The sequence below is a fragment of the Delphinapterus leucas genome, chromosome X (assembly GCF_059928025.1).
Source record: "Delphinapterus leucas isolate spDelLeu-1000000601 "Yukka" chromosome X, BTC_Dleu_Yukka2, whole genome shotgun sequence".
Taxonomy (NCBI): Eukaryota; Metazoa; Chordata; class Mammalia; order Artiodactyla; family Monodontidae; genus Delphinapterus; species Delphinapterus leucas.
Genome location: NC_143150.1, coordinates 99,606,276 through 99,634,001, shown reverse-complemented (window position 1 = coordinate 99,634,001; position 27,726 = coordinate 99,606,276). Strand labels below are relative to the sequence as shown.

Genomic DNA, 27,726 nt, shown 5'->3' with positions numbered 1-27,726 from the left:
CATCCACACACAAATATGATATCAAAACCAGGAATCGTGAGGAGAGTACAAATGCAGGATACTGGAAATGCATTTGAAATGAAAAGACCAGCAACTTAAAACAATCTTGTTTATATATAGATTACTATGTCAAAACCTCATGGTAACCACAAACCAAAAATCTACAATAGATACACACACAAAAAAGAAAAAGGAATCCAAACACAACAGTAAAGTTAGTCGTCAAATCACAAGAGAACAAAAGATGAAGGGAAGAAAACAAGACCTTGAAAAACAAATCCAAAACAATTAACAAAATGGCGGGAATTCCCTGGTAGTCCAGTGGTTAGGACTCTGCACTTTCACTGCTGAGGGCATAGGTTCGATCCCTGGGCCTTTGCACAGCAAAACAAACCATAAACAAAACGAAAAGACAGCCCACAAAATAGGAGAAAATATTTGCACACGATGTGACCAACAAGGGATTCATCTCCAAAATATACAAACAGCTCAGGCAGCTCAATATCAAAAAAATAAACAACCCAATCAAAAAATGGGCAGAAGACCTAAATAGACATTTCTCCAAAGAAGACACAGAGATGGCCAAAAAGCACATGAAAAGATGCTCAACATCACTAATTATCAGAGAAATGCAAATCAAAACTACAGTGAGCTATCACCTCACACCAGTCAGAATGTCCATCAACAAAATGTCTACAAACAATAAATGCTAGAGAGGGTGTGGAGAAAATAGGACCCTCCTACACTGTTGGTGGGAATGTAAACTGGTGCAGTCACCATGGAGAACAGTACAGAGGTTCCTTAAAAAACTAAAAACAGAACTACAATACGATAAAGCAATCCCACTCTTGGGCATATATCCAGAGAAAACCATGGTTCGAAAGGATACATGCACCCCCAATGTTCACTGCAGTGCTGTTTACAACAGCCAAGACATGGAAGCAACCTAAATGTCCATCGCCAGATGAATGGAAAAAGCAGATGTGGTACATATATACCATGGAATATTACTCAGCCATAAAAATGAATGAAATAATGCCATTTGCAGCAACATGGTTTGACCTGGTGATTATCATACTAAGTGAAGTAAGTCAGCCAAATATCATATGATATCCCTTATAAGCGGAATCTAAAAAAATGATACAAATGGACTTATTTATAAAATAGAAACAGACTCACAGACCTAAAACAGAAACTTACAGTTACCAAAGGGGAAAGGTGGGGGGAGGGATAAATTGGCAGTTTGAGATTGACATATACACACTACTATATTTAAAATAAATAACCAACAAAGATCTACTGTATAGCACAGTGAATTCTGCTTGATATTCTGTAATAACCTAAATGGGAAAAGAATTTGAAAACGAATATATATATATATATATATATATATATATATATATGCGTAACTGAGTCACATTGCTGTAAACCTGAAACTAATACAATATTGTAAATCAATTATACTCTAATATAAAGTAAAAATTTTTTTAAAATCAGAGATGCATCTCCAAAGAGAATGTGCTACAAGGACTGGACATAGCACTGATTCAGCTATCTAAACCATTTTCACAATGCACGCTTTGAGCCAAACTTTGGAAAACTTTCTGAAAGTAATTTTAAGGTGGTTTATCCCATAAAATGTACTAAACCTTACATGTTGAGGTTTGACAGTTATACAACGACTTTTTTTTTCATATTCACCCTTAGATAGCAATGATTTTCATAAGAGAAGCCCTTTAATTTTAACATGTTTTTCCTGGATAGTTCTGTATAATTTTTACATGATTTCCTTGATGAACCCACTAAAACTATTTTCCACCCATAGTTTTGCATAATCCGTATACTAAGGAAATACTGAGGAAGAGCCAGGAACTGGGCAATTCAGCAGGATCACAGAACCCACGTGCTGGGAGCTGCCTGTCAGCAAATGCTGCTAGAGATTCTGTAAATATCAGGAAAAATCTTGCAGGTAAGGGCAAAATAAATGGCTTTGGCAAGTTTTGTATAGGCTGCATATTTCTTGTGGGGTCAGTGCCACTTCTAAAGAGTCCAAGTAGACTATTTTGGAACACAACTTTCTGTGTGCCTGCATCCTTGCTGTCTCCCTGCTTAGATTCCTCCATAAAAAGCCTCTTGAGTGCACTGCTGATTACAGGGATTTCATGGCATTGGATGATGGGAAGCTAGCAGGATGTTCTAGTTACCATTGCTGAAAAACAAATTATCTTAAAACTTAGTAGCTCAAAACAACTATTTTATTTTGTTCATAATATTGTGGGTCAGGAATCCTGGAAGGGTTTGGGATGGGGTTCTCATGGAGCTGTAGTCATCTGAAGGCTCAACTGGGCTGTATATCCAAGGTGGCTCACTCACATAACTGTCAGTTGATTCTTTCAGCTGGGCTGTGGATCCAAGCACCTACAAATGGCCTCTTCATGTTGTCTGCGCTTCCTCACAAAATGGCAGCCTCTCTTAGATTCTTACAAGGTGGCTCAGTGCTCCAAATATGAGTGTTGCAGCATGTAACCCGGAAGCTGTATCATTTTTTATGACCTAGCCTTGCATGACATGCAGTGTCATTTTGATCACATTCCATTGGTTACAAGTAAGTCATAAGCCCACTCAGATTCTGGAGTCATAAGCCCACTCAGATTCCCACTCAGATTCTCAGCCCACTCAGGGGGCACATACCTTACCTCCTGATGAGAGGAGTGTCAAGGTCACATTGTAGAGGACCATGTGGCAGAGCAGATATTGTTGGGGCCGTAGTTGGAAAATATAATCTCCCACACAAGGTTAGTTATTAAAAATAGAATGTGTGAAGTCACTGAATACAAGGTAGAGTATAGAGGTCACCAGACATCGTGGAGAAACAAAGTAAGGAGGCAGAAACTGCAGAATGTTTACATCCTCACATTCAAAAGAGCAAAAGGGTCCAAGAAAACAGTGGGAGTTTAATCAAGTCAGGCTAAAGTTTCAATAAAGGCTTCACTGCATGCTACACCCCAGGTGACCTTGCTAAGAGTTCTCTTATGGCAATTCATTCATCATTTCACAGACTTTTAGTGAGTGCCTACTACATGTGCCAGGGACTATTCCAGGCTCTTGGTACAGATCAGTAAATTAACGTAGCAAAAAGCCCTACCTTCACGGAGAGTATATTCCAGTGGAGTCATGATATTAAAATCAACAACACTGCTTGCAAATTACGTAAATGACAATTAGAGGCGAGGCTTCACGTGGTCTAACTAGCTAACTTTGCCCTGAAGAATGTTCTGCGCCGAGAATTTGCCAGGTAACTGTGCAACAAAGTGGCAAGGTCTTTGGGAAAGAAGTTTACAGGTAAAAGGGTTAATTTCTCCTGTGAGTTTAAGAGGGCTTCTAGATACCACTAATTTCTTGCTTCTCCCACACCAGGCTGTTTCTCATCCATCTTGTGACCTTTGTTCTACCTGTGGGCATCACTGCAGAAAAGAAACCCCTAGGAACCCTAATACTTCACCCCACCCTGTATACACACCCTTTGTCATGTAGCTTTGGAGTTACATAAAGACACCTTGTATTTCCTGAGGTAATTTGCCAATAGAATAAGGCAGACAAGAGTGTGTCAGCTCTGAGACCAGACCTAAAGAAGTCTTGCATGTTTCCTCTTGTGCTCTGGCCCCTCTGCCATTGCCATGCAGTCATGCCGGAGCTGAACTGCTGCAGGATGAGACATGTGGAGCACAGCCCAGTCAACCCAGTCTCCCCAAGCAACAGCCAGCCCACCCCCAGAGCGCAGCCAAGATCCCAGACGCGTGAGCAATAAACTTATTATGATGCGCTACAAGATGTCGTGATTGCTTGTTATGCAGCATTTTTTGGCGGGAGGTGGGAGGGGCACACAACTGGAAAAAAGCAGAGTCCTTCTCTTGGACACCTGCTTCCATTTTATTCTGAAGGCAATCAGCCCAAGTCCCTCTCATTGCTGCTGCTGCTACCTTGGTGCTGGGCTGTGTGGAAGGATAATCAGAGCCAGAATGAACAGAGTTGCCTCTAGATTCATGACGAGGGTGAGGTGGGGAGGAATAAAGTAGAATAAGGCTTCATTTCTGCTTATGCAGGTTTGCAGTTGATGACTCCTTGCCCAAAGGGGCAAAAATCACTCCTAATGCCTACTACGACTGAGGGATGAGCAAGAAGCCCCAAGGAGAAACAGAACATTCCAGATGCTCCTTTGATACCATTAGCCCATCACACTCCCTGCCTAAAAGTGGACTTAGCTTTTTATTATTATAATTAAAAATGAACCTGTTTCAGCACGTTACAGGAGAACGGAGGCCATGCCATCCGCTCTATGGATGTGTCAGTCCTGGCGGTCACCTTGGCAAACTGAACTTCTCCAGAATACATCAAGCAAGGACAGAGGGGCAGCCTATTTAATCTCTGCTTCCAAATCATTGCGACAATTAACACTTTTGAGGAAAACAATTACCTCCAAGCAAAACTGGCCTTTCAAGTAAGTGGAGTTGCTGATCTCCCAACAAAGTGTCAGAAACTTTTCCATGAGTCACTCATTCTTTTCTGTCTTGCACCGTCCCTATCAAAATGCAAATACCCCTGCGAAAGGTGAGCTCTTTGGCCTTCACTAGTCAACACTTAGGGAAAGGAAGAATTACTTCAAAAAAGCTGAGCAAAAGAAAGGCAATTCATGTGTTTAATTGTTCATTTTCTGTCTTTCCCACTGGACTGTAAGCTCCAAGAGGTCTAGGACCATGTCTATGTTGTTTATCCATCTATTTTCAGGGTCCAGGACCCATACGAGACACTCAATACGCCTGTGGCGGGTGGGGGGGGGGCGGAGGAGCAGATGGGAAGAAACATGGGAAGGAAGGAAAGGAGGGAAGGAAGTAACTAAGGACACACAGAAAAGGGTCAAAACGCCTAATTAAAATTCTCAGCACCGTTTACCCTTATATTCACCAGTTAATGGCCTCAAGACATTTATGGGGCGCTCACTACGCATGAATGGGGCTCGGGGGCGGTCTCTAGAGTAGGAGAAAGACCCCCATCCCTTACCTTATCCTGGTGTGGTTCTTTGAACTTTTACTCCTGGATAGTCCAAGAAGAACAACACGACAGCCAAGGCTGAGAAAAAATTACCCTATGGGGCATTTCACCGTTTTACTGCACGAAACGTGCGTGATGCATTCAAATCCCTCAGCCTTTGGGATAAAACACTCAGACTGAGAAAGCAAGTTGACCAAGACGAAAAACAAGTTTCAGGAGGGCGCTCAGTTTTTTCCCAGTAGCCTCTACTAGTTGCGTGGCTTCTCAACCTTTACTGTGCATGAGAATCACCTGGGGATCTTGCTAAACATGCTGATTTTGATTCACTAAGTCTGAGGTGAAGTCTGAGCTGCTGCATTTTTAACATGCTCCCAGGTGATGCTGATCTGCTGACACGAGGAGGGCCACCCTGGAGTACACGAGGGATTCGAGGTCTTCACCTCCGCCGCCAGGTGTGCGTATGCCCAGCCTCAGCGTTCCGGATCGGTGTCCCGCGCGTTCCTGGCCTTCCGCCGAGAGGGGAGGAGCCGGGGGCGGAGCGAGAGGAGTGGCGCGGCCCCCGCGTGGGTCCTGCCGAAGATCACCTCGGCCCCTAGGAGAGGCGGCCGAGCTGCGGCGGCGCAGGAGGGGGCGGGTTCGGCAAGGGCGCGGCCTCTGTGAGGGGAGCGCGAGACGCGCATCCCCCGCGCTCGCCGGGGCCACTCGGGAGCCTCGCGGCCATCCGGTGCCCCACTTGGCAATCCGCTCCGCGCTCCTTCCTCGCGCCCGCCTCCTCTTGTCACCTCCCGTCTCAGCCTTCTCGCTCCATTCCGGCCGCATCCACCGCCATCCGAGTGCCTCAAAGAGCGAGAGGTGGTGCGCGGGACCGCAGGGCGCGCCCTCCGGCAGACCCCAGCCCGGCCTTGGGGGTCACGGGCGGCAGCATGGACACCAAGCGCTGCTTCGCCAACCGCTTCGATGACTACCAGGGCAGCCTGCTGGCGGGCCAGTGCGAGGAGGCGGTGGCGCCCTTGGTCACCGCCACCATCGAGCGCATCCTCCAGGAGCTGCCCCCGCTGGGGGGCGGCGCTGAGGGCCGGGGGGCGGCGGCCGCGGCCAGCAGTTGCCAGGGAGGGCTGTACGGCGGCGTGGCCGGGGTGGCCTACATGCTCTACCACGTCTCTCAGAGCCCGCTCTTCGCCGGGGCCCGGGAGCGCTACCTGCGCTCGGCCAAGCGCCTCATCGACGCGTGCGCCCGCGCCGAGGAGTGGGGCGAGCCGGACGCCGACACCCGCGCCGCCTTCCTGCTCGGGGGCGCGGGCGTGTACGCCGTGGCCACGCTTGTGTACCACGCCCTGGGCCGGTCCGACTACGTGCAGCCGCTGGGCAAGTTCCGGTCTCTGTGCGCCGTCTGCGCGCCGGTTTCCTTCCTCGAGTGCGGCTCCGACGAGCTGTTCGTGGGCCGCGCGGGCTACCTGTGCGCCGCGCTCGTGCTCAAGCAGAAACTCGCCCAGGAGGTAAGAGGCAGCCCCGGCCGCGAGGCGGCGCTCGCCGCCTGCCCGGCCCTGCCCCGCCTCGCTGCCCCGGACTCGCGGCTCCGGGAACAGCGTCCCTGGCTGTTCTCCACCTCTCTTTGTTACTCTTTGTCTGACATTGTCGTTTCTTGAGTCCCTTCGGGTTTATCTCCTGGCTTTTCCCCTCTCCCTCTTCTCCCCCCACCCACGCTCAGTCTCTCGGTTGGGATTCTGAGCCTTCGCGCTTTGCTCGTGTTTTACGGCGGACGTGGCACCTCCCCAAAAGCCTCTTTGCCCAGTAGTTTTCTGGAGGCCCTTTCAAGTGAGATATTTTTTAATCCCAAATGAAAGAGATTTCCTTTCCTTTGACCCTCCTGTCAAAAGCTGAAGCACCCTCGAATGTTAGAGTACTAGAAAATAATAGAAGTTTGGGGGGCTGATTATGCTATTTTTGTTTCCATCATTAAGGTGAAGGTAGTGGCTTCTGCGACCCCCAGGTCTGTAACCCAGAATAACTGCCCAGCTATAGGTCTGATGTGCTTCCTGTGTTGCTTTCTATTCAGTTCATTTTATGGCTCTCATAAAATGCATATCTGATGGGGTGTCCTCTTTTAAATAAATGTAGACAGAATTTTACCCCATTGTAATCGAATGTGTTTTTGATTTTTTCATTTTCAAATGCGTCTTTAGGATTGTCAAGACGACAGCATACTTGACAGGGCAGGTTTTCTTAATGAATAGCTTTCCAGTGGCTCCTTGAAGTGAATTGGATTTCACAACTGCATATGGGGTGTTTGTTTGGTTTTTTTTCCGGATTCACTTTGAATACAGCCTGTGGATATTAGAAGAGAATGTGCCAGTTCCTATAGAGTAGGAAAAAAAAAAATCCTCCAAAGGATCATAGTAACTAGAACTGAAAGAGAGGTACTTTCATTCATAACCCACTGGAGCCAAATATTGTTCTAGGGAGGAAGTGACACATTTAACTTGGCTCTGTTTGGGCGAGAGCGGCGTTTGAAGAACAATTAAAGGCACACAGTGTTTTTAAAGTGTAATTGACTTACATAACTTCTACAGAGGCAGGCTTGATTTTTGTTTTAATTTATAGCAGGTTAATTCAAGTGAGAAAAAAGATTACTAAAGACTGCACTGTGCTAGCAGGGAAGCAAAGGGCTGTGTGACAAAGTTGTCTTGAAATAGTTCACTCTGCTTCTGAGTCACTGTTATCTGCTGGCGGTTTCCCAAGGGCCCTTCCAGTTGTATAAAACCTTTGAGAAGGCCACAGGGCGATTTACATCTCATTTGCATTATATTTGCATCTGCTTCTCAGACCTTGCTGTCTGGCGGCAGGCAATTTTCAAATTGTGCGGGTTTTTCTTCCCCCCCCAGTTGTTTTCCTTAAACTTGCTGCTTTCCCTTTCTTTGCTTTTCTCTGGAATGGAATGGCAGAGTGGGAGACCCATCAGGCTACGCAGGTGGCAACAGATCAGAAGGACTCCTTGCCCCAAGACTGGTGGCCCAGGGCCAGTCTGCAGTGCTGATCCACAAAGACATTTATTAAGACCTCTCTTTTGCCCTGCTGCCAAACCAGATCTCTCTTTTTATACTAATCAAGTTGAGGTGCTCTGTCCCCTGCTCCCAGGACATAGAACAAGCTCTGAGAGTAAAACAAAAAGCAAAACAAAACCCATCTCTCAGCCTGAGCAAATCAGCTAGTCTCAGTGCCAGCCTCAGCTGTGGTAACCCAAAAAGTTCAGGCTTGAAAGGCGCAGGGCAGAGGCTAAGCACGCCAGGCTGGAAGCCCTTTGAGGGGAAAATACACGTTTTCTGCACCATCCCCACCCCCATGTCCTAGCCTGCATATGGCTTTGCCCTCCGTAGATGATCCATAAGCCTTGATTAAATTGAATTGTGAACTTTTGTCATTTCTCTATAATGTGTCATTCTGTCCTGGGTTTCTTTTCCTCCAATGTCATTTATATTGACTTTCCTCTGGCTCGGTTACCACCCTAGTCTAGCTCCGCCCTACCCTACTAGGCACATCTTTGCCACCTCATAAGTAGCTGAATGAATGAATCACCCTATACTGGGATTAGTGCAATATATGTACTCTGAGCTGGCTTCTCTCACTCAAGCCGTTCCATGTATCTCTGAGACCCTAGGTTTCTTTAAAACACTTTTCATTATGTCACTACCCTGCTCAACATCCTGCAGTGGCTCCCTATTACCTTTTCTCTAGTGGCTGCTCATCTCACTCGCCGTTAGAGCTAAGATCCTTAAAATCGCTGACAAAGCCCCATGTGACCTGGCCCCTGCTTACCTGTTCTACTTTTTGCTCACTCGGCTTCAAGCAGACCAGCCTTCTTGCTGTTTCAGGTATTTATTGTCTCAGAGTGTTTGTACTCTCTGTTCCCTCTGCTTGGAATACTCTTCCCCTAGCTATTTTTATGGTTAGCTCCCTGACCTTGTCCAAGTTAGCTCCTCAATGAGGCCTTCCCTCTCCACCCTATTTGAAACTGCCACCTGTCCCCTGACTTATGCCCCTTTCTTACTGCATTTTACTTATTTTGTTTATGTCTTTTTTTTAAAATAACAGAACATACTTTATTTTTAAAATGTATTTATTTTTGACTGTGTTGGGTCTTCGTTGTGGTGCGCGGGCTTCTCACTGCGGTGGCTTCTCTTGTTGCAGAGCACAGGCTCTAGGCGCCCAGGCTGCAGTAGTTGTGGCACGTGGACTCAGTAGTTGTGGCTCACAGACTCTAGAGTGCAGGCTCAGTAGTTGTGGCGCACGGGCTTAATTGCTCTGTGGCATGTAGGATCTTCTAGGACCAGGGCTCGAATCCGTGTCCCCTGCATTGGCAGGTGGATTTTTAAGCACTGCACCACCAGGGAAGTCCCTGTTTATGTCTTCTTAATTAGAATGTAAGTTCCATAAGAGTAGAGAGTTTTTGTTTGATTTCTGTACTTAAGCATGAAGACAGTGCCTGGTATGTATTTGGGTACTCAACTTGCCTTGTTTTGGTGGTGCAAATATTATCTACTCTGTGGCTTGCTTCATCACTCAGTTTTGATGGCATCCCATTTATCAATATCTTCCTTTATGGTGGTGCTTTTGGTGTTAATGTTTAAAAAAATCCTTTCCTATTTCAATAAAAACTTTAAAAAAATCCTTTCCTACTGCCAAGATATCAGTAAATATTGGTTGAATGCGTGAATAAATGAATACTAGTTTCGTACAAACTTGACCTCAAATCAAACTTAACCACTAGACCAGTGTTTGTTAAACTTTAACATTATAGGCCTCACCTGCAGATCTTGTTAATAAAATACAGATTCTGATTCAGCAGGGCTGGGATTGGGCCTGAGATGCCACATTTCTGACAAGTTCCCGGGTGATGCTGATGCTGCTGGTCCAGGGACCACACTTTGACCAGCAAGGCAATACAGTGCTGCGTAGATTTCGGCATTATACCAGCCACGTCTATTAAGACACCGTTTTGTGAAGCTTGATATATTTATTTATAAGGTTTTAGTTTAGAATACTGATCACTATATCCTACCATGCTTTCATTATAAGGATCCACAAGAGGAATTTCTGTCAGGGCTTCGAAACAGGAAGAGTTGAGCTCCTCCTGGAAATGGATTGAATTTTTTAAATCTCCAGGATAAATTGTGTAACTGTGTTTCTCACTTTATGTTGGCTACTAGGAAGCATATGGCAGAATTGTGGTCCAGGTAGCTTATGTACAATACCTTATCATGTGTATTTTTGCATACTAGACTTTGCCCTGGGTTTATCTAATTTTTTTCGTCTTTCATTTACGGTTTTCTGAATTATCTTCCTTACATTTGATTTTATTATTTTTGTTTATAAGATTCATACATTAAAGAAAGTGTGTATATCTAGAGAGAGAGACAGACAGACAGACAGAACGAACCACTCTATCCAGGTAATATATTTGTGGTTAATTTGGCCCTCCTGGAAATACTCAAGGGATATAGCTTAGAGGGTTTGTTGGGCAGATAGCCTTGAGCAACGGAGCGGTAAAGTCTTAAGAAATCACAGCATAAATACTTGCATTGGGTCTATTCTGCTTTCCAGATTGGTGGAAATGTTGCAGGGAAAAGGAAGTTAGAAAGTATGGTGGAGGGATTACGGGGGGAGGCCTAGGGACCACAGGTAAAATAATAACTTTTGCCCCCGGGTGACCTTGGACAAATAATTTAACATCTTGGAGCCTTAATTTCCTCACTTGTAAAATGGGTTAATAATAGCTTCCTCCTTCGCTTAGTCTGTCATTCATTCATTCAGTGAATGTCAGGTTTCCACGTGTGCCAGGCACCTTGCTAGATGCCAGGATTGAGCAGTGAACAAAAATCAATATATAGTTATGTTGTCAGAAGGGCTTGGAAGGAGGTAAACAGGAAATAAGTGCAGGTGGGGCGGGATAGGGGAGGGGTGCCGCCTGGCATACACTAGCGGGGAAGCATTCTCTGCGGAGGTGATGTCCTAGCTCATCACTGAAGCATGAGAATGAAGTGGCTGCCTTAAGGGCAGGCATTCCAGGCCTTGCTGTTCCTAGGGGACAGCAAGGACAAAGCCCCCGAGGTGGGAAACTGCTTAGAGATTTCGAAGAAAAGGAAGGTGGCCTGCCCAGCTGGAGCAGAGTGCGCAAGGGCTAGAGGGCTAGAGACCAGGTAGGAGCTGTGAGCAGGGGAAAAGCAGATCCTGCAGGGCCGGGGCAGTCCAAGTTAGGAGTTCGCACTTGTTTCAGGTTGAAACAGGAATGTCTTCATCTTATTCACCTTTCAAAAAAAGATTTCCCTGGTTTTCTGTGTAGATAATAGGTTGACCAGTATTAAGAAGGGTCACAAGGGGGGCTGATTAGAGGGGGTCTAAACCCCTTTTGTGCCAAGGACTCCTTTGTAAATCTTGTGAAACCTACAGTACCTCTTTTTCAAGGACATTTTTAGATGCATAAAATACACAGGATTACAAAGGAAGCTAATTATATTAACATTCGGTTACCAAAACGTTTATAAAATGTGTGATGCAGTAGCATACGTGCTGCTTGATTAACACATTCAATAAGGTTTTGCAGCGGGGCCTAAGGATTATTGTACATTTGTATCATGAGGGTCAGTGATATTTCAAGATATCTTCAACAACTGCAGCGTGACATTAATATATCTGTGATTTCTATAGGTGGCAAAGTCACAAGTACTCCTGGGTGGTTCGTGGTCTGCATTCATAATGAAAGGAAGTGCCAAGTTGTTTAAATAAGATTGGAGAAAATATAGATGTGATTTTCTTTTCCCAAAGGGGACTGTTCTGGAAGTTGCTGCAATGACTCACCCTAGATAAAGTGCCTAGTGTAGTGCTTGACACAAAGTACCTGCTTAATGAGATCAATGTTATTTCCCTTTGCACGTACTAACAAAAAATCAAAAGTGATTGTGAACATCACATAGAAAATTATACCCAATACAAGGAATCTATCTTACTGCCATGATTAAAGGAAAACACCTTTTGCCAGGTTGTTAGTTGTGTCCTTAGCTCATTGCTAAGGCAGGTGGTTGGCAGCTGTCTAAGCGGGGATGCCTTTAGCTGCAAATAATGGAATGTCCAGTAGAAAATGATCTAAATCAGGTAACCAGGCCACACAGCGGGGGGTGAGCGGCGGGCAGACGAGAGAGCGAAGCTTCATCTGCTGCTCTCCATCGCTCACATTACCACCTGAACCATTCCCCCTCCCCCCTGTCCATGGAGAAATCGTCTTCCACGAAACTGGTCCCTGGCGCCAAAAAGCTTGGGGACTGCTGATCTAAATAATGGGAACAGTATTACCTCACTTGACAAGGAGTGTAGAGCTAGGTCATTACAGGATTGGTTCAGCAACTCAGGAAAATCATCAGAACCCAAGCCCTTTCCGACCTTTTTCTGTGCTATTCTGGGTGTGTGAGCTGTATCACTCTTCAAAATTGCAAGATGGCTGCTGCCATTCCAAGCATTGTTTTCCCATACAACTGGGTCTGAGGTTTTTTTTCTTTGAATTTTTTTTCCTATCGTATGGAACATTCTATCCTTGAAGAATTTCCCTTCTGCCTCATTGCCCAGCACTTGGTCAACAACCCAGCACTGGCCACTTCTGGTTTCTGGGGATGCCGAAAAGGCTAATATCCTTCATTTCTAACCTCTGACCTCTAGTGGATGCAGGTTCTGACAAGAAGAAAGGGGAGGGCAATGGCTGTTGGGCCGTTACCAAAGTGTCTGCCCCTTGGCTCCCTTTCCAAGGTCTGTCTCATGACCTCCCACTTGGCTATTGTCAATAATGCTGCAATGAACATGGAGATGCAGATATCTCCTCCAGATCCTATTTTCATTTCATTTGGATAAATGCCCAGAAGTGGGAATTCTGGATCATATGGTAGTTCTAGTTTTACTTTTTTGAGGAACGTCCATACTGTTGTCCGTAGTTGTCGTAGCAACTTACATTCCTGCCAACAGTGTACAACAGTTCTCTTTCTGCATCCTCACCAGTACTTGTTATCTCTTGCCTTTTTGCTGATAGTCATTCTGACAGGTGTGAGGAGATACCTCACCTTGGTTTTGATTTGCATTTCCCTGATAGTGATACTGAACACATTTTCATCCAACTGCTGGCTGTTTGTATGTCTTCTTTGGAGAGATGTCTGTGCAGTTCCTCTGCCCATTTTTTTAATTGAGTTGTTTGTTTTGCTATTGAGTTGTATGAGTTCTTTATATATTTTGAATATTAGCCTCTTATGGTTCAAAAATATTTGCTCCTATTCCATAGGTTGCATTTCCTTTTTGTTAGTAGTTTCTTTTTGCTGTGCAGAAGCTTTTTAGTTTGATGTAGTTCCACTTATTTTTGATTTTGTTGCTTGTGCTCTTGGTGCCATATCCAGAAAGTCACGGCCAAGACCAGTGTCAAGGAGCTTTTCCCCTATGTTTTTTCCCAGGAGTTTTACATTTTCAGGTCTTATGTTTAAGCCTTTAATCCATTTCAAGCTAATTTTTGTAAGTGGTGTAAGATAGGGGTCCAGTTTCATTTTTCTGCATGTGGTTATCCAGTTTTCTCAATGCCATTTATTATTGAGACTATCATTTCCCCGTTGAGTATTCTTGGCTCCCATATCAAGTATTAGTTGACCATATATGTGAGGGTTTATTTATGGGCTCTCGATTCTGTTCCATTGGTCTGTGTGTCTGTTTTTATGTCAGTATGATACCATTTTGATTACTATAGCATTGTAATATAGTTTGAAATCAGGAAGTATGATGCCTCTAGCCCTGTTCTTTTTTCTCAAGATTGCTTTGGCTATTCCGGGTCTTTTGTGGTTCTGTATGAATTTTAGGACTGTGTTTCTCTTTCTGTGAAAATGCCATTGGGATTTTGATAGCAATTGGATTGAATCTATAGATAGCTTTGGGTAGTATGGACATCTTAATATCATTCCTGATCCACAAACACAGGATCTCTTTCCATTTATTTATCTTTAATTTCTTTCATCCAAGTCTTAACAGTTTTCAGTGTATAGATCTTTCACCTCCTTGGTTAAATTTATTCAGAAGTATTTTATTTTGATGTTATTATTATAATGGGATTTCTTTGTTTTTCAGATAGTTTTTTTAGTGTACAGAAGCACAACTGATTTTTGTATGTTGATGCCGTAACCTGCAACTTTACTGGATTCATTTATTCTAGCAGTTTTTTGGTAGACTCTTTAGGACTTTCTGTATATATGATTATGATTATATCATCTGCAAACAGACAATTTTACTTCTTCCTTTCTGATTTGGATACCTTTTATTTCTTTTTATTGCCTAATTGCTCTGGCTAAAACTTCAGTACTATGTTGAATAAAAGTGAGAGTGGGCAGCCTTGTGTTGTTCCTGATCTTAGAGTAAAAGCTTTCAACCTTTCACCATTGAGTATGATGTTAGCTGTGGGCTTGTCGTATATGGTATTTATTATGTTGAGCTATATCCTGTCTATACCCAATTTGTTCACTTTTTATCATTAAAAGATGTTGAATTTTGTCAGATTCTTTCTTTATCTGCATCTATTGAGATGATCATTATTTTTATCTTTCATTATATTAATGTGATGTATCACGTTTTTAGAGGAAAACATTTTTTTATTTACTCATTCAATTACTTATTGAACAGACTATGTGCCATGCAGTGTCCTTTGTACTATGTATTCATTTTTATTTTCTTTTTTTCAGCTGTACTGAGGTATAATTGACAAACAGAATTGTAAGATGTTTAAAGTGTACATCATGGTGACTTGATATATGTAAACATTGTAAAAGGATGCTCACCATATAGTTAATTAACACATCCATCCCCTCACATATTTGCATTTGTTGAACCATCCTTGCATCCCAAGGATCAATCCTACTTGATCCTTGGGTATGATCCTATTAATGTGCTCCTGAATTCAGTTTGCTAGTATTTTGTTGAGAATTTTTACATCTCTATTCATCAGGAATATTGGCCTGTAGTATTCTTTTCTTGTAGTGTTTCTATCTGGCTTTAGTATGAGAGTAATGCTGGGCTCATAAAATGAAGCCGGACATGTTCCCTCCTTCTTTTGGAAGAGTTTGAGAAGGACTGACATTAATTTTTCTTTCAATGTTTGGTAGTATTCACTAGTGAAACCATCTTGTCCTGGACTTTTCTTTGTTGAGAGGTTTTTGATTACTGATTCAATATCCTTAGTCATTATTGGTCTGTTAAGACTTCTATTTCTTCATGATTCAGTCTTGGTAAGTTGTATGTTTCTAGGAATTTATCCATTTCTTCTAGGTTGTCCAATTTGTTGGCATATAATTGTTTATAGTAGTCTCTTATATTTTGTATTTCTGTGATATCAGTTTTAGTGTCTCCTCTTTAATTTCTGATTTTGGGTCTTCTCTCTCTTTTTGTCTTAGTCTAGCTAAAAGTTTGTCAATTTTGTTTGTCTTTTCAAAGAACCAATTCTTAATTTCATTGATTCTTTTCTCGTATTACTCCTCTTCTCCATTTCATTTATTTTGGCTCTAATGTTTGTTTATAATTTCCTTCCTTCTGCTAACTTTGGGCTTAGTTTTTTTTTTCTTTTTCTGGTTCCTAGAGGTGTAAATGTTAGGTTGTTTGAGAGTTTTTTTCCTGAGTTTTTCTTAAAAATTATTACTGTCATACTCACAAGGTAAACACAAACAATAAGAGGATACAGAAAGATATACAGGCATACCTCAAAGATATTGTGGGTTCAGTTCCAAACCACTGCAATGAAGCGAATGTCTCAATAAAGCAAGTCACATGAAGTTTTTGATTTCCCAGTGCAGATAAGTTATGTTTACTCTTATATTGTAGTCTGTTCAGTGTGCAATAGCATTATGTCTAAAAAAAAGTGTACACACCCTAGTTAAAAAATACTTTATTGCTAAAAAATGCTAACCATCTCAGCCTAACAGTAGCGAATCATGATAGTAACATCAGAGATCACAGACCATCATAACAAATATAATAATAATGAAAAAGTTTGAAATAGGGGGAGAATTACCAAAATGTGACTCAGAGGCACAAAGTGAACAAATGGTGTTGGAAAAATGGCTCTGATAAATTTGCTTGACACAGTGCTGCCACAAACCTTCAATTTGTAAAGGAAGAAAAAAAAGGCACTGTCTGTGAAGCACAATGACGTGCATAAAACAAGGTATGCATGTTTTAAAAAATGTCTTCTTTGAACATTTTTAAAGAAATATTCTGGATATATAAAATACCTATATTTTTATCCATTTATGTGATATTCTGTATGTGTGTGTGTGTGTGTGTATGTGAGTGTGTGTGTGTATTGGGTTGGCCAGAAAGTTCGTTTGGGTTTTTCCGTAAGATCTGATGGAAAAACCAAACGAACTTTCTGGCCAACCCAATATATACATACACACACTACAGCTTGTTCTTTTATGTGCCTTGTGCATCTTTGCACATTACTGTGTAGAGAGATCTCATTCTTTATACTGGTTTGATTTAATAGCTGTACCATAATTTAACTATTATTGATGGACATTAAGTTGATTCAAACTTTTTTCCTTTTTCGCTATCAAAATTAATGCTGTAAAGTATACACACTACTATATATAATGTGCATATATACGTATACAACATTTACATATACATACATACATATGTCTGTATATGTATCTTTGCCTTCTGTTGCAAGTATATATGTAGGATAAATTTTTAAAGCCCAATTGCTGAGTCAAAGTTTATAGATATTTTTCTCTTGATGGAGATTATCAAACTGTTCTCCAAAAAGGTTACATCAGTTTCCATTCTCTCCTTGAGCGTTTGGGGGTGCCTGTTTTCCCACATTATTTTCTTTCTTTCTTTTTTTTACATTTTATAATCTAAACTTTTTTTTTGAATATTATTTATTTTTTATGCAGCAGGTTCTTATTATCTATTTTATACATATTAGTGTATACATGTCAATCCCAATCGCCCAATTCATCCCACCCCCACCTTTTTATGGCTGAGTAGTACTCCATTTTATATATGTGCCACATCTTTTTTGTCCATTTGTCTGTCAATGGGCATTTAGGTTGCTTCCATGTCCTGGCTATTGGAAACAGTGCTGCAGTGAACATTTGGGTGCGTGTGTCTTTTTTTTTTTTTTTTTTTTTTTTGCGGTACGCGGGCCTCTCACTGTTGTGGCCTCTCCCGTTGCGGAGCACAGGCTCCGGATGCGCAGGCTCAGTGGCCATGGCTCACGGGCCTAGCCACTCCGCGGCATGTGGGATCTTCCCAGACCGGGGCACGAACCCGTGTCCACTGCATCAGCAGATGGACTCTCAACCACTGCACCACCAGGGAAGCCCGCATGTGTCTTTTTGAATTATGGTTTTCTCTGGGTATATGCCCAGTAGTGGGATTGCTGGATCATATGGTAATTCTATTTTTAGATTTTTAAGGAACCATCATACTGTTCTCCATAGTGGCTGTATCAATGTACATTCCCACCAACAGTGCAAGAGGGTTCCCTTTTCTCCACACCCTCTGCAGCATTTGTTGTTTGTAGATTTTCTGATGATGCCCATTCTAACTGGTGTGAAGAGATACCTCATTGTAGTTTTGATTTGCATTTCTCTAATAATTAGTGATGTTGAGCAGCTTTTCATCTGCCTGTTGGCCATCTGTATGTCTTCTTTGGAGAAATGTATATTTAGGTCTTCTACCCATTTTTTGATTGGGTTGTTTGTTTTTTTAATATTGAGCTGCATGAGCTGTTTATATGTTTTGGAGATTAATCCTTTGTCCGTTGATTTGTTTGCAAATATTTTCTCCCATTCTGAGGGTTGTCTTTTCATCTTGTTTGTTGTTTCCTTTGCTGTGCAAAAGCTTTTAAGCTTCATTAGGTCCCATTTGTTTATTTTTGTTTTTATTTCCATTACTCTAGGAGGTGGATCAAAAAAGATCTTGCTGTGATTTATGTCAAAGAGTGTTCTTCCTATGTTTTCGTCTAAGAGTTTTATAGTGTCCGGTCTTACATTTAGGTCTTTAATCCATTTTGAGTTTATTTTTGTGTCTGGTGTTAGGGAGTGTTCTAATTTCATTCTTTTACATGTAGCTGTCCAGTTTTCCCAGCACCACTTATTGAAGAGACTGTCTTTTCTCCACTGTATATCCTTGCCTCCTTTGTCATAGATTAGTTGACCATAGGTGTGTGGGCTTATCTCTGGGCTTTCTATCCTGTTCCATTGATCTATATTTCTGTTTTGGGGCCAGTACCATATTGTCTTGATGACTAGCTTTGTAGTATAGTCTGAAGTCAGGGAGTCTGATTCCTCCAGCCCCGTTTTTTTCCCTGAAGACTGCTTTGGCTATTTGGGGTCTTTTGTGTCTCCATACAAATTTTAAGATTTTTTGTTCTAGGTCTGTAAAAAATGCCGTTGGTAATTTGCTAGGGATTGCGTTGAATCTGTAGATTGCTTTGGGTGGTATAGTCATTTTCACAGTATTGATTCTTCCAGTCCAAGAACGCGGTATATCTCTCCGTTTGTGTCATCTTTGATTTCTTTCATCAGTGTCTTATAGTTTTCTGAATACGGCTCTTTCACCTCCTCAGGTAGGTTTACTCCTAGGTATTTTATTCTTTTTGTTGCAATCCCACGTTAGCTTCAGTACTAGGTTTCATGAGACTTTTTAGTATATGACAAACTGATGGGTAAAAAATGAGGATGGAAATTTCTCAGATAGGAAATGTGTCCTCTTTTCGTTCCATTCAGCACTCACTGAACAAAATGCATATGCAAGATTTCACGCAGTCTGAATTTGAGTGGTCCCTGGTTTGTAAGCAGCTGTGTGTTGTTCATTGCATAAGTAAACCCTGCAGTTTGGCTTGAAATGACAGCAGGTTGGGGAAGCTGGATTTTTGTAAGCTGAATCCAGTTCCTAATTGCTTGATCATAGACCTATCAGGAAATGGGGCACTTCTGTGGGCTGCATCTTAGATCCTTTGTTACTCTTGATCCAGAACCCTGTGATGGCTGAAAGGACATAGAGCTAGCACTGCTTGATCCCTTGTTGTGCACACTGTTGTAAGCACTTTACAGATATTATGTCATTTAATACTTATGACCTAGGCACCAGTACTATCTCCATCCTCCCCAGTGAGGGAACCGAGGCACAGAGAGGCTGTGGAACTTGTTCCAGGTTACACAGCTAGTCAGCGGCAGAGGGGGGTTCCATCCCCACAGGCTGGTCACCAAATCTGTGCTTTCAGTGCGTGCTCTTCACACTTTAACGTGCACGCAGATCTCCTGGGGATCCTGGTAAAAATCAGGTTTTGATTCAGCAGGTCTGGGGTGAGGTCCAAGATACTGCATCTCTAGCAAGCTCCCAAGTGACGCTGCTGCTGCTGGTTCATTGAGAAGATTTGAGTAAAAAGCTTGAAGTCACTATTTTTTTTTTTCAATTTTATGGGATTGCCTGTCAACAGATTTGACTGATCCCCCCCCCCCAGCCTCCGCCGAACTTCATGATTTTCATCCTTTGGCCTTTGTACTGAAAATGATTTCTTCCACAAATGCCAGAATATCAGCTTTCCAATTCGTGGGTGACGCTGAAGGAAAGAATCCCTGCCTGGCACATCTTCTTGCAGGTTTAAGGACTCTGAGTGACTACATGGATTTCTTTTTTTCTGATAAATGTAATTTTGCACTATATACACAAGTATTTTGTTGTTATTGTTGTTTGTTTTTTACATTTCTTTAAAGGCCCAAATAGACCATGCTCCAGCAGTTTTAAATCCTTTCATAATAAGAGACACTATCATTCCCAGATCAGATCGAAAACATGATGCTCATAGAACTACTCCCATTTTAGAATCATTCAGTTAAATTTACCTGTGTGACATAAATTAAATTGAAGATGCGTAGACTTTTTTCCTTTTTTTTCTTCTGATACAGTAATTTAACTCAGAATAATGTGGATTTCCTTGGAGATAACTTGTTTACCCCTTTTAATTAATCTACTAATATACATTCCACTAAAACCTAAACTTATCATTTGTATTGTAATTACTTGGAGAGAGCATGGTTCATAATTTTCTTATTACTGAAGAAGTAAATTGGGGAAATGTGCATAGTAAAAATTATTTTTTTGCTGCACCTCGTGGCACGCGGAACTTCCCCAACCAGGGATCGAACCTGTGCCCCCTGCATTGCAAGTGCAGAGCCTTAACCACTGGACCACCAGGGAAGTCCCAAAATTATTTTAAATGTACTGAATTATTTTTTTTGCCAATAACCTGACCTCCCAGTGTTCCATAAGAAGGTGGTTTTAATGGAATTTCACTATATTTATTGACTTCTGAATGTGAAAATGATAGATTGTATTAATTTTTTATTAACTTGGCTAATTTCCTCTTTGCTGGCTAATGAGAGATGTTTGTCACTCGACTGGCTCCTACACAACACACAGTGGATTTCCTCCATGTGTGGAGGGGGTCCTTTAATATCCCCATGTGGTGATGGTCTCTTGGTAAACTTGCCATGATGTGTCCAAATAAGCATTTCTCTTCGTGATTCACTTTTACTGATTACTCTCTGACCTACATTCACTAATTAAGTACAATGCCTTGGATGTTGGATGTTTGGTTTGTCTCAAAAACATGTTTTTCTCATGCGTTATTTATATATATCTAAGTACCTCTTATCTTTTCCTAGTTACTTTCTTTATGGATCTAGCTACTAAGGAAACCTACCAAGTTAACAGACTCATTATTCTTGGGGTGCTAGCCACTTGGACAAATGGAATTTTCAAGAAGTCATTTGATCCATTCGTTCTTTTTTTGGTTTTTTTTTGGTTTTTTTGCGGTACGCGGGCCTCTCACCGTTGCGGAGCACAGGCTCCGGACGCGCAGGCTCAGCGGCCACGGCTCACGCGCCTAGCCGCTCCGCGGCATGTGGAATCTTCCCGGACCGGGTCATGAACCTGTGTCCCCTGCATCGGCAGGCGGACTCTCAACCACTGCGCCACCAGGGAAGCCCCTGATCCATTCTTAATTTTTAGCATAATTTTTAGCAAGCTGAACAAAGAAGTGTTTTGTGTAAGGTCACATTTCCTTTTCTGAATAGCTTTACGCATTCAACAACCCAGACAAATGAATGCCTTTGACACTGTGAAGTGTGAGCATTGCTACCTGGGCCATAAAGAAGCTGTTTCCCACATGAGAGGCAGTCTTACAGACTTCATGGGTGAGAACATCATCTGAATGAGAGGTGGCAAAACAAATATTGGTCATAGTATTATGTGAAGTTAGCTGTTACTGTACCCATCTACTGGCTCCATTGCTTTGCATAGGATGGATTCCCCCTGCTCAGTGGTGTATTGAAGTCTGGTGTCCATGACAACCGAAGCATCACCAATCTCAAAGCAAATACTATGGGGACCAGCTGAATCTCCACTCCTACAGTGAGTTTAGGAGGGAGCCACGTTCCTAACAAACTCTCCAGCTATCTAAGGCTGAAGAGAACCAGTGCTCAACCAGAAAGGAGGTATTGTTCTCATGCACATTTCAGTAACATAATTTTGCTATTTAAAATGTTTCCTCTTTCCTTGTAAAACAAAGAGAATTGCCCGTGTATCCGTTGCAGCTGTTGAAATAGGTTAGCGTCTCAATGAAGGTATTAAAAGGTGATGGTTAAGAATAGGACTTTTGGGACTTCCCTGGTGGTCCAGTGGGTAAGACTCTGCACTCCCAATGCAGGAGGCCTGGGTTCCATCCCTGGTCCGGGAACTAGATCCTGCACACATGCCGCAAATAAGAAGTCCACAGGCGGCAGCTAAGAAGCCCAGGGCCGCATACCGCAACTAAAGATCTGTGTGCTGCAACTGAGACCCAGTGCAGCCGAAATTAAATAAATAAATTAGTATTTTTTTTAAAAAAAGAGATTACTTAAAAAGAACAGGGCTTTCAGTCATATAGCCTTGGGATTGAATCGTGGCTCCATCACAGTAGCTGGTTGACCTCAGCCATGTTACTTAGCATCTTTGAGGCTTGATTTCCTCAACTGCAAAATGTAACACAAGCTATTAAATGCACCCACTTCAGAGGTGTGGTATGAAGATCCACTGAGAATGTGCATGTAACATGCTTAGCAGAGGGTCTGCTAGGCACAGAGTAAAGACTCTGTATAAGTCAGTCCTTGTTTTATTAGTATTTTGAGTATTATTGTCATTAATGTAAGTGAGACCCTGTGTTAACTAAATAATACAAGTATGCTTTTTGGACATTCAGCCCGTCTAATATTCCCTGTGGTGTTAGTCAGAGCTGCTATGCCCCTGATCACATAAGCAAGGCTTTGAGATCTTCAAACAGAGGCCATAAAGGGCTGGAGGGAAATATCCTCTGCTCTGCCACACAGGAGATTAAGCTGAACAGCTCACAGAGATGGTGTCAAAGTAAATTGAGTGGCTGGTCACCACCCCCGAAGCCCGAAGCCATGCAAGTTACCCTTTGCACTTTGCTTCCTCCAGGAGGGTGTTCTTTTCTCTTTTTAAAATTTCAGGCTCCTTGAAGACTTAATCTAGGAATTGGCTTTCCTGTGTCTGATTTGTACTCCTCAGAGTAAATCACCTAATTGGCTTTATCGGCAGTAAATTGCTATGCAGGTGATGTTGGAATGTTTGTTTTTTGCTCTTTTCCCCCAGAACCTGAGTGGTAAATTCAAGGACCTCTTTCCTGTTCTTAAGTTCTCTTCTTTGCTTCTAAAGATCATTTGCTTGCATGGCGCTAATTCAGAATTTCAGACAAATTTCAGTAGTTGTTCTCTGGCGAAATGACAACTTCAAATGAGTTTTCCTCAGCAAATGTTCCCGATCATGTACAGTCGGTAGCTTGTTTCAGAAAAGGATTAATACAATTAAGGATTCTTCCAAGTGTTTCTTCAGCTTCTGGGCCCAGAAATTATGTTTTTCTTGCATTAATGCACTTTTCTATTCGCATTTCAAGGCTATGTCATATGGACTCACTGTCAATTTTACAAATTTAAATCTATGTTTTACTCTTTAGCTGCTATTCATATTCATTTATGACATGATGATCTTGATATGTATAAACTATACTACTCTGTTAGTAGAGGCATCATTGTGTTCTTATCCCTAATCATTGAGGTGTCATGTATAATCATTAGTTCTGCTTACAATCTTCAATACCATACCAAGTGGTTCTAGGTCTGTGGCCTTCATCTCCATGGGGGTCTATTATACCTTCCTCTGATCTGTGGCCTTAGGTCAGTGTTTCGCACACTTGAGGGTGTATTAGAATCCCTTGGAGGGCTTGTTCCATCCCCAGAGTTTCTGATTCAGTAGGTCTGGAGTCGGGCCTGAGACTGTGCTGTTAACAAGTTCCACTGATGCTGCTGCTCGCCTGGAGACTACTTTTTTAGAACCACTGCCTTAGACCATACCCTTAACCTTGGCCGAGCGTGTCTGACATGTGGGAACTGGGTGAAGGCATGCGGTGGTAGTACCACAAACTTATCACCACCACCAGAAAAGAACTCAAAAGACAGGACTCAGATTTTCCTGGTGGTGCAGTGGTTAAGAATCCGCCTGCCAATGCAGGGGACACGGGTTCGAGCCCTGGTCCGGGAAGATCCCACACGCCGCTAAGCAACTAAGCCCGTGCACCACAGCTACTGAGCCTGCGCTCTAGAGCCCGCGAGCCACAACTACTGAGCCCGCGCACCACAATTAGTGAGGCTGTGCTCTAGAGCCTGTGAGCCACAACTACTGAGCCCGTTCACCACAATTAGTGAAGCCCGTACGCCTAGAGCCCGTGCTCCGCAGCAAGAGAAGCCACTGCAATGAGAAGGCCATGCACCACAACGAAGAGTAGCCCCCAGTCGCCTCAATGAAGACCCAACGCAGCAAAAAATAAAATGTAAATAAATAAATATATATATATATATATATATAAAAAGATAGGACTCACTATATTACAGGCACTGTGGTTAACATATTATATCCATTTCAGGGGAGAAAACTGGGACTTAGGTTCAGTAACTTGCCTGTCATCACACAGCTGGTCAAGCAGTTAAAGCCACATTTTTCAGACTACAGAGCTTCCTTTAGAGCTTTAAGTCAGGTTAGATTTCTGCATGTTTTTCTAGTAATGTATACACTGCCAAGAGGAGAGTGAGTTGTACCCCAAGCCATATGGAAGGATAGTTTTAACTTGGCTCTCTGAACCTCAGGGTGTTTCTGAAGTTCAACTTAAGATTGAATAAAAATGGCAGTACAGGAGAGGGCTCTACATTGGTCCCAAAGTTCCAGAAGCCTGTAAGACTCAACTTCAACTTTGACATTTACAAGTTTGATAGAGTGGTTAGACTCCGGGATCCTTTCCCAAACTCGAGCAGCTAGATGATGGTCTTAGGCCAGGTTCTCCAAAACCTGACTCAGATATGGGCACGCTCCATTAAGGAAGAGTTCTCAGGAGAAACCAGTATGGGAGTGGGGGAAACAGTGAAGGGTCAGAAGCCAAAACAAAGGTGTGATTTTAGGCTAAGCCCCAGCTTTCTGTCTCATTCTGTAGGGGAGCTCCGGAGTGTAAATCACATCTCAGAGTTTGTCCTGACCAGAGGTATCGCTCTCCCACCAGTAATTCACTACAGCTGCGTGTGTGTGGGGGTGATCCTCCGGGTACTTCAAGGCTTCTGGAACCGTGGGGCAAATGTGAAGCCACATGAGTTGCTGGATTTAAGGGGCCCACCAGCACGTTGGATGGAAAAAGAATAAAAAGAGATTCTAAAGGCTTCTAAGAAGAAAAACAAAACTGCTTCCCTAAAAGGATTTGCACTGGACTTTGAATAGCAACTTAAGAAGCTACAGGACAATGGAGCAAGGCCCCCAAAGTTCACTAAGAAAATTCTCAACTAGAATTCTATAGCAGCCAAAATTATCAAACGTGAGAGTAGAAAAAAATCTTTGCAAGTTCTCAAAAAAACAGAACATTTTTTTTCTTTCAAAAGAAAGAAAGGCAGAGGTAATCTAGCTTCACAGAATGTGTTAAAAAAACTTAGGGGCCAGACGTTCCAAATGAACCAGCCACCATGTGGAACACTGCAAGAGCTGGTAAAACATTTTTAAGGGGGGTCCATTGTGATGGGAGAATGAACCAAGAAATAGGAAAATATGAGATCTCAAAACCTGGAGCTCCAATGCAGGTGGGATCAGAAAACTTCGAGAGTGATGGTAAGGGACAGCCTGAGATGACAGCTCGATATCAGGCCTTGAAGGCAGCTGGTAAGTACTGAAGCAGAGCTACAGCCTGGATGATGCTAAGAGAAAAAACAAAAAATAGAATAGGCAGCTTACCTGATATGTTTGGCTGTACCTAGGGGAGTTTTGCAAATTTGTTGGAAAGTTTGGGCATGAATTTGGTGTAGACAAAATAGAAAACCGAACAATATTATAAGAAAAGGAAATTGGGCTTCCCGGTGGCACAGTGGTTAAGAATCTGCCTGCCAACGCAGGGGACACGGGTTTAAGCCCTGGTCCAGGAAGATCCCACATGCCACGGAGCAACTAAGCCTGTGTGCCACAACTACTGAGCCTGTGCTCTAGAGCCTGTGAGCCACAACTACTGAGCCTACGTGCCACAACTACTGAAGCCCGCGTGCCTAGAGCAAGAAGAGAAGCCACCGCAATGAGAAGCCCACGCACCGCAACAAAGAGTAGCCCCCGCTCGCCGCAACTAGAGAAAGCCTGTGCAGCAACGAAGACCCAATGCAGCCAAAAATAAATAAAAATAAAATAATTTTTTTTAAAAAAGGAAATTATTAACTTGTGCGGGGGGCACAGGGAGAAAGGAAATGGTAATCACTGCACATGGCTTTGTTTAATGGATATTGATTTAACCTCATATTGTTTGGGAAAAAAAGTGATATAACTGTTTTGGGTATTTGGGAAAGGAAATGTATGTGTGGAGAGATTATAAGAGAGCTAAGTCTTCATCTTCCATGTTAGGAGATTAATAGATAACACCTTTGATGGAAAAGTCAAGAAATAGCTGTACAAGCATCTCATCTAGAAATATGAAGATAAGTAGCTAGAAAAAAATGCCCAAAACAATGTTTTCAGTTTTTGCTTTGGAGGAGTCAGAATGTGGATGGGGAGGGGTGGGGCAGGAGCCTGCTATTATTTTAAAGAACTCTTCACTTTTTAAGTTATGCACATGTATTTCTTTGAGAAATATAAATGCCAAGAAAATAAGAACTATTTTTCTTAATCTCACCTGTGCTTTTTAGCTGTGATTTCTCCATATTCTCTTCTTCACATATATCTTATTCCTGCTCTATGATTGTTCTCAGAGAACATCTATGGAATGTTCCTAATAATAGAATTGATGTCATATATAGATAAATTTTGTCAACATATTTCCCCATCAAAAATATAACTGGATATATGCGTTTTATTCTTATAAATAATACTAAATTAGGATTTAGTGATGACGTTGTATTAGTTTGAATGGTCGAATAGCTCTGTGTCAATTAAAATCTTCATATGGTTTAATTTAAATAGTTGTGCCTTCCTTAATAAAGTATTGAGTAAAATCATGAGGATCAGAGCTATATTTATTAAGCTGCTACCCAAGAAGAAGGAGAGAGCCCAGTTAAGATAATTAAAAGTGAAAAGATAGATGGTTAGAAAACAATGAAGACTGGTGGAACCACTTACGTAAAGCAGAATAAGAATAATTTTTTTTTTCGAGGCAATAGCTCTAAGCCGCTCCAAGATTCTAAAATGCTTCCAAGTCATTGCAGCCAGTGGTAACTAATTATTATATAGAACATTAAGTCAGCTAAGTACTTTTTACGTAAGCTGTCCCATTTAATTCTCACAATATCTCTTCGAGTTACATATTATTACTACTACCATCTTCTGAACAGAAAATAGAAAGCATTGCAGAGAGGTTGAGTAACTTTCCCGAGGACGCAGGGTCGAGGCGTAGGATAATAACGTTTATTGCCCAAGCAGGATACTTTTGGTAGGAGCCAGCCAGTTGAGAATGTAAGACAAGAGAGAGAAACCAAGACTTACCTATGGGACTTACGGTCGCCAATTGATAAGAGGTTATATGTAGTCTAGAACTCAAGTTCTTCTGCAAACTCATGCTCTTTCTGCTACCTTGGGCTGGTGGTACCCTTAGTGTTAAACAAAGTTCCCCATTCCCTAAATACACCGATAAATGTTGACTGATAAATGGCAAATTGTTTCTGTTGAGAGAACCCTCGAGGGAGTAGGTGGAGCTTCTGAATCAGTTCTGGGGCTTCAGGACCAAATTAGTTGCTCACTCTCACCCCAGATTCCACATAGTAGCTTGAAAACTCAAAGAGAGGAGGTGTCTGGAAGGCATTCAGTTACAGGTGACAAGTTCCCAAATAGAACATGGTAAAAAAAAAACTGGGGGTGTGATATTGGAGCCAAGCATGGATGATTAAGTGTGGGGATTGAAAGTGGATGGCAAACTGTGAGAGAAAGGATGCTCAGCAGGAAGTGCCTAACACCACCTGAGTTTCTTTTGTTATTTTCCCTTTTTAAAAAAATTATTTATTTTGGCTGCGTTGGGTCTTCGTCACTGGGTCTTTGTTGCTGCGT

General features: G+C 42.3%; 2 protein-coding genes and 1 non-coding gene across 8 annotated transcripts in view; 1 reads left to right on the top strand and 2 right to left on the bottom strand.

The window, feature by feature from the left end:
* The window catches only part of LOC149744345 (interleukin-1 receptor accessory protein-like 1), a 418,156-nt gene extending 412,636 nt beyond the window's left edge, over positions 1-5,520 (bottom strand). For all 6 annotated transcript variants that reach the window (XM_089905012.1, XM_089905013.1, XM_089905014.1 and 3 more), the window contains exon 1: positions 5,059-5,520. The gene's annotated coding sequence lies outside the window, so the exon portion shown is untranslated. The remainder of the gene's footprint in view (positions 1-5,058) is intronic.
* Positions 5,370-27,726, top strand: part of LANCL3 (LanC like family member 3) — a 99,321-nt gene continuing 76,964 nt past the window's right edge. Inside the window, exon 1 of the mRNA XM_022565602.3 lies at positions 5,370-6,545. Coding sequence (XP_022421310.2) covers positions 5,973-6,545 — 573 coding nt within the window. The 5' untranslated portion in view covers positions 5,370-5,972. The remainder of the gene's footprint in view (positions 6,546-27,726) is intronic.
* Positions 20,247-20,319, bottom strand: TRNAA-UGC (transfer RNA alanine (anticodon UGC)). Its single transcript has one exon. It is a non-coding gene; the product is annotated as a tRNA-Ala (tRNA).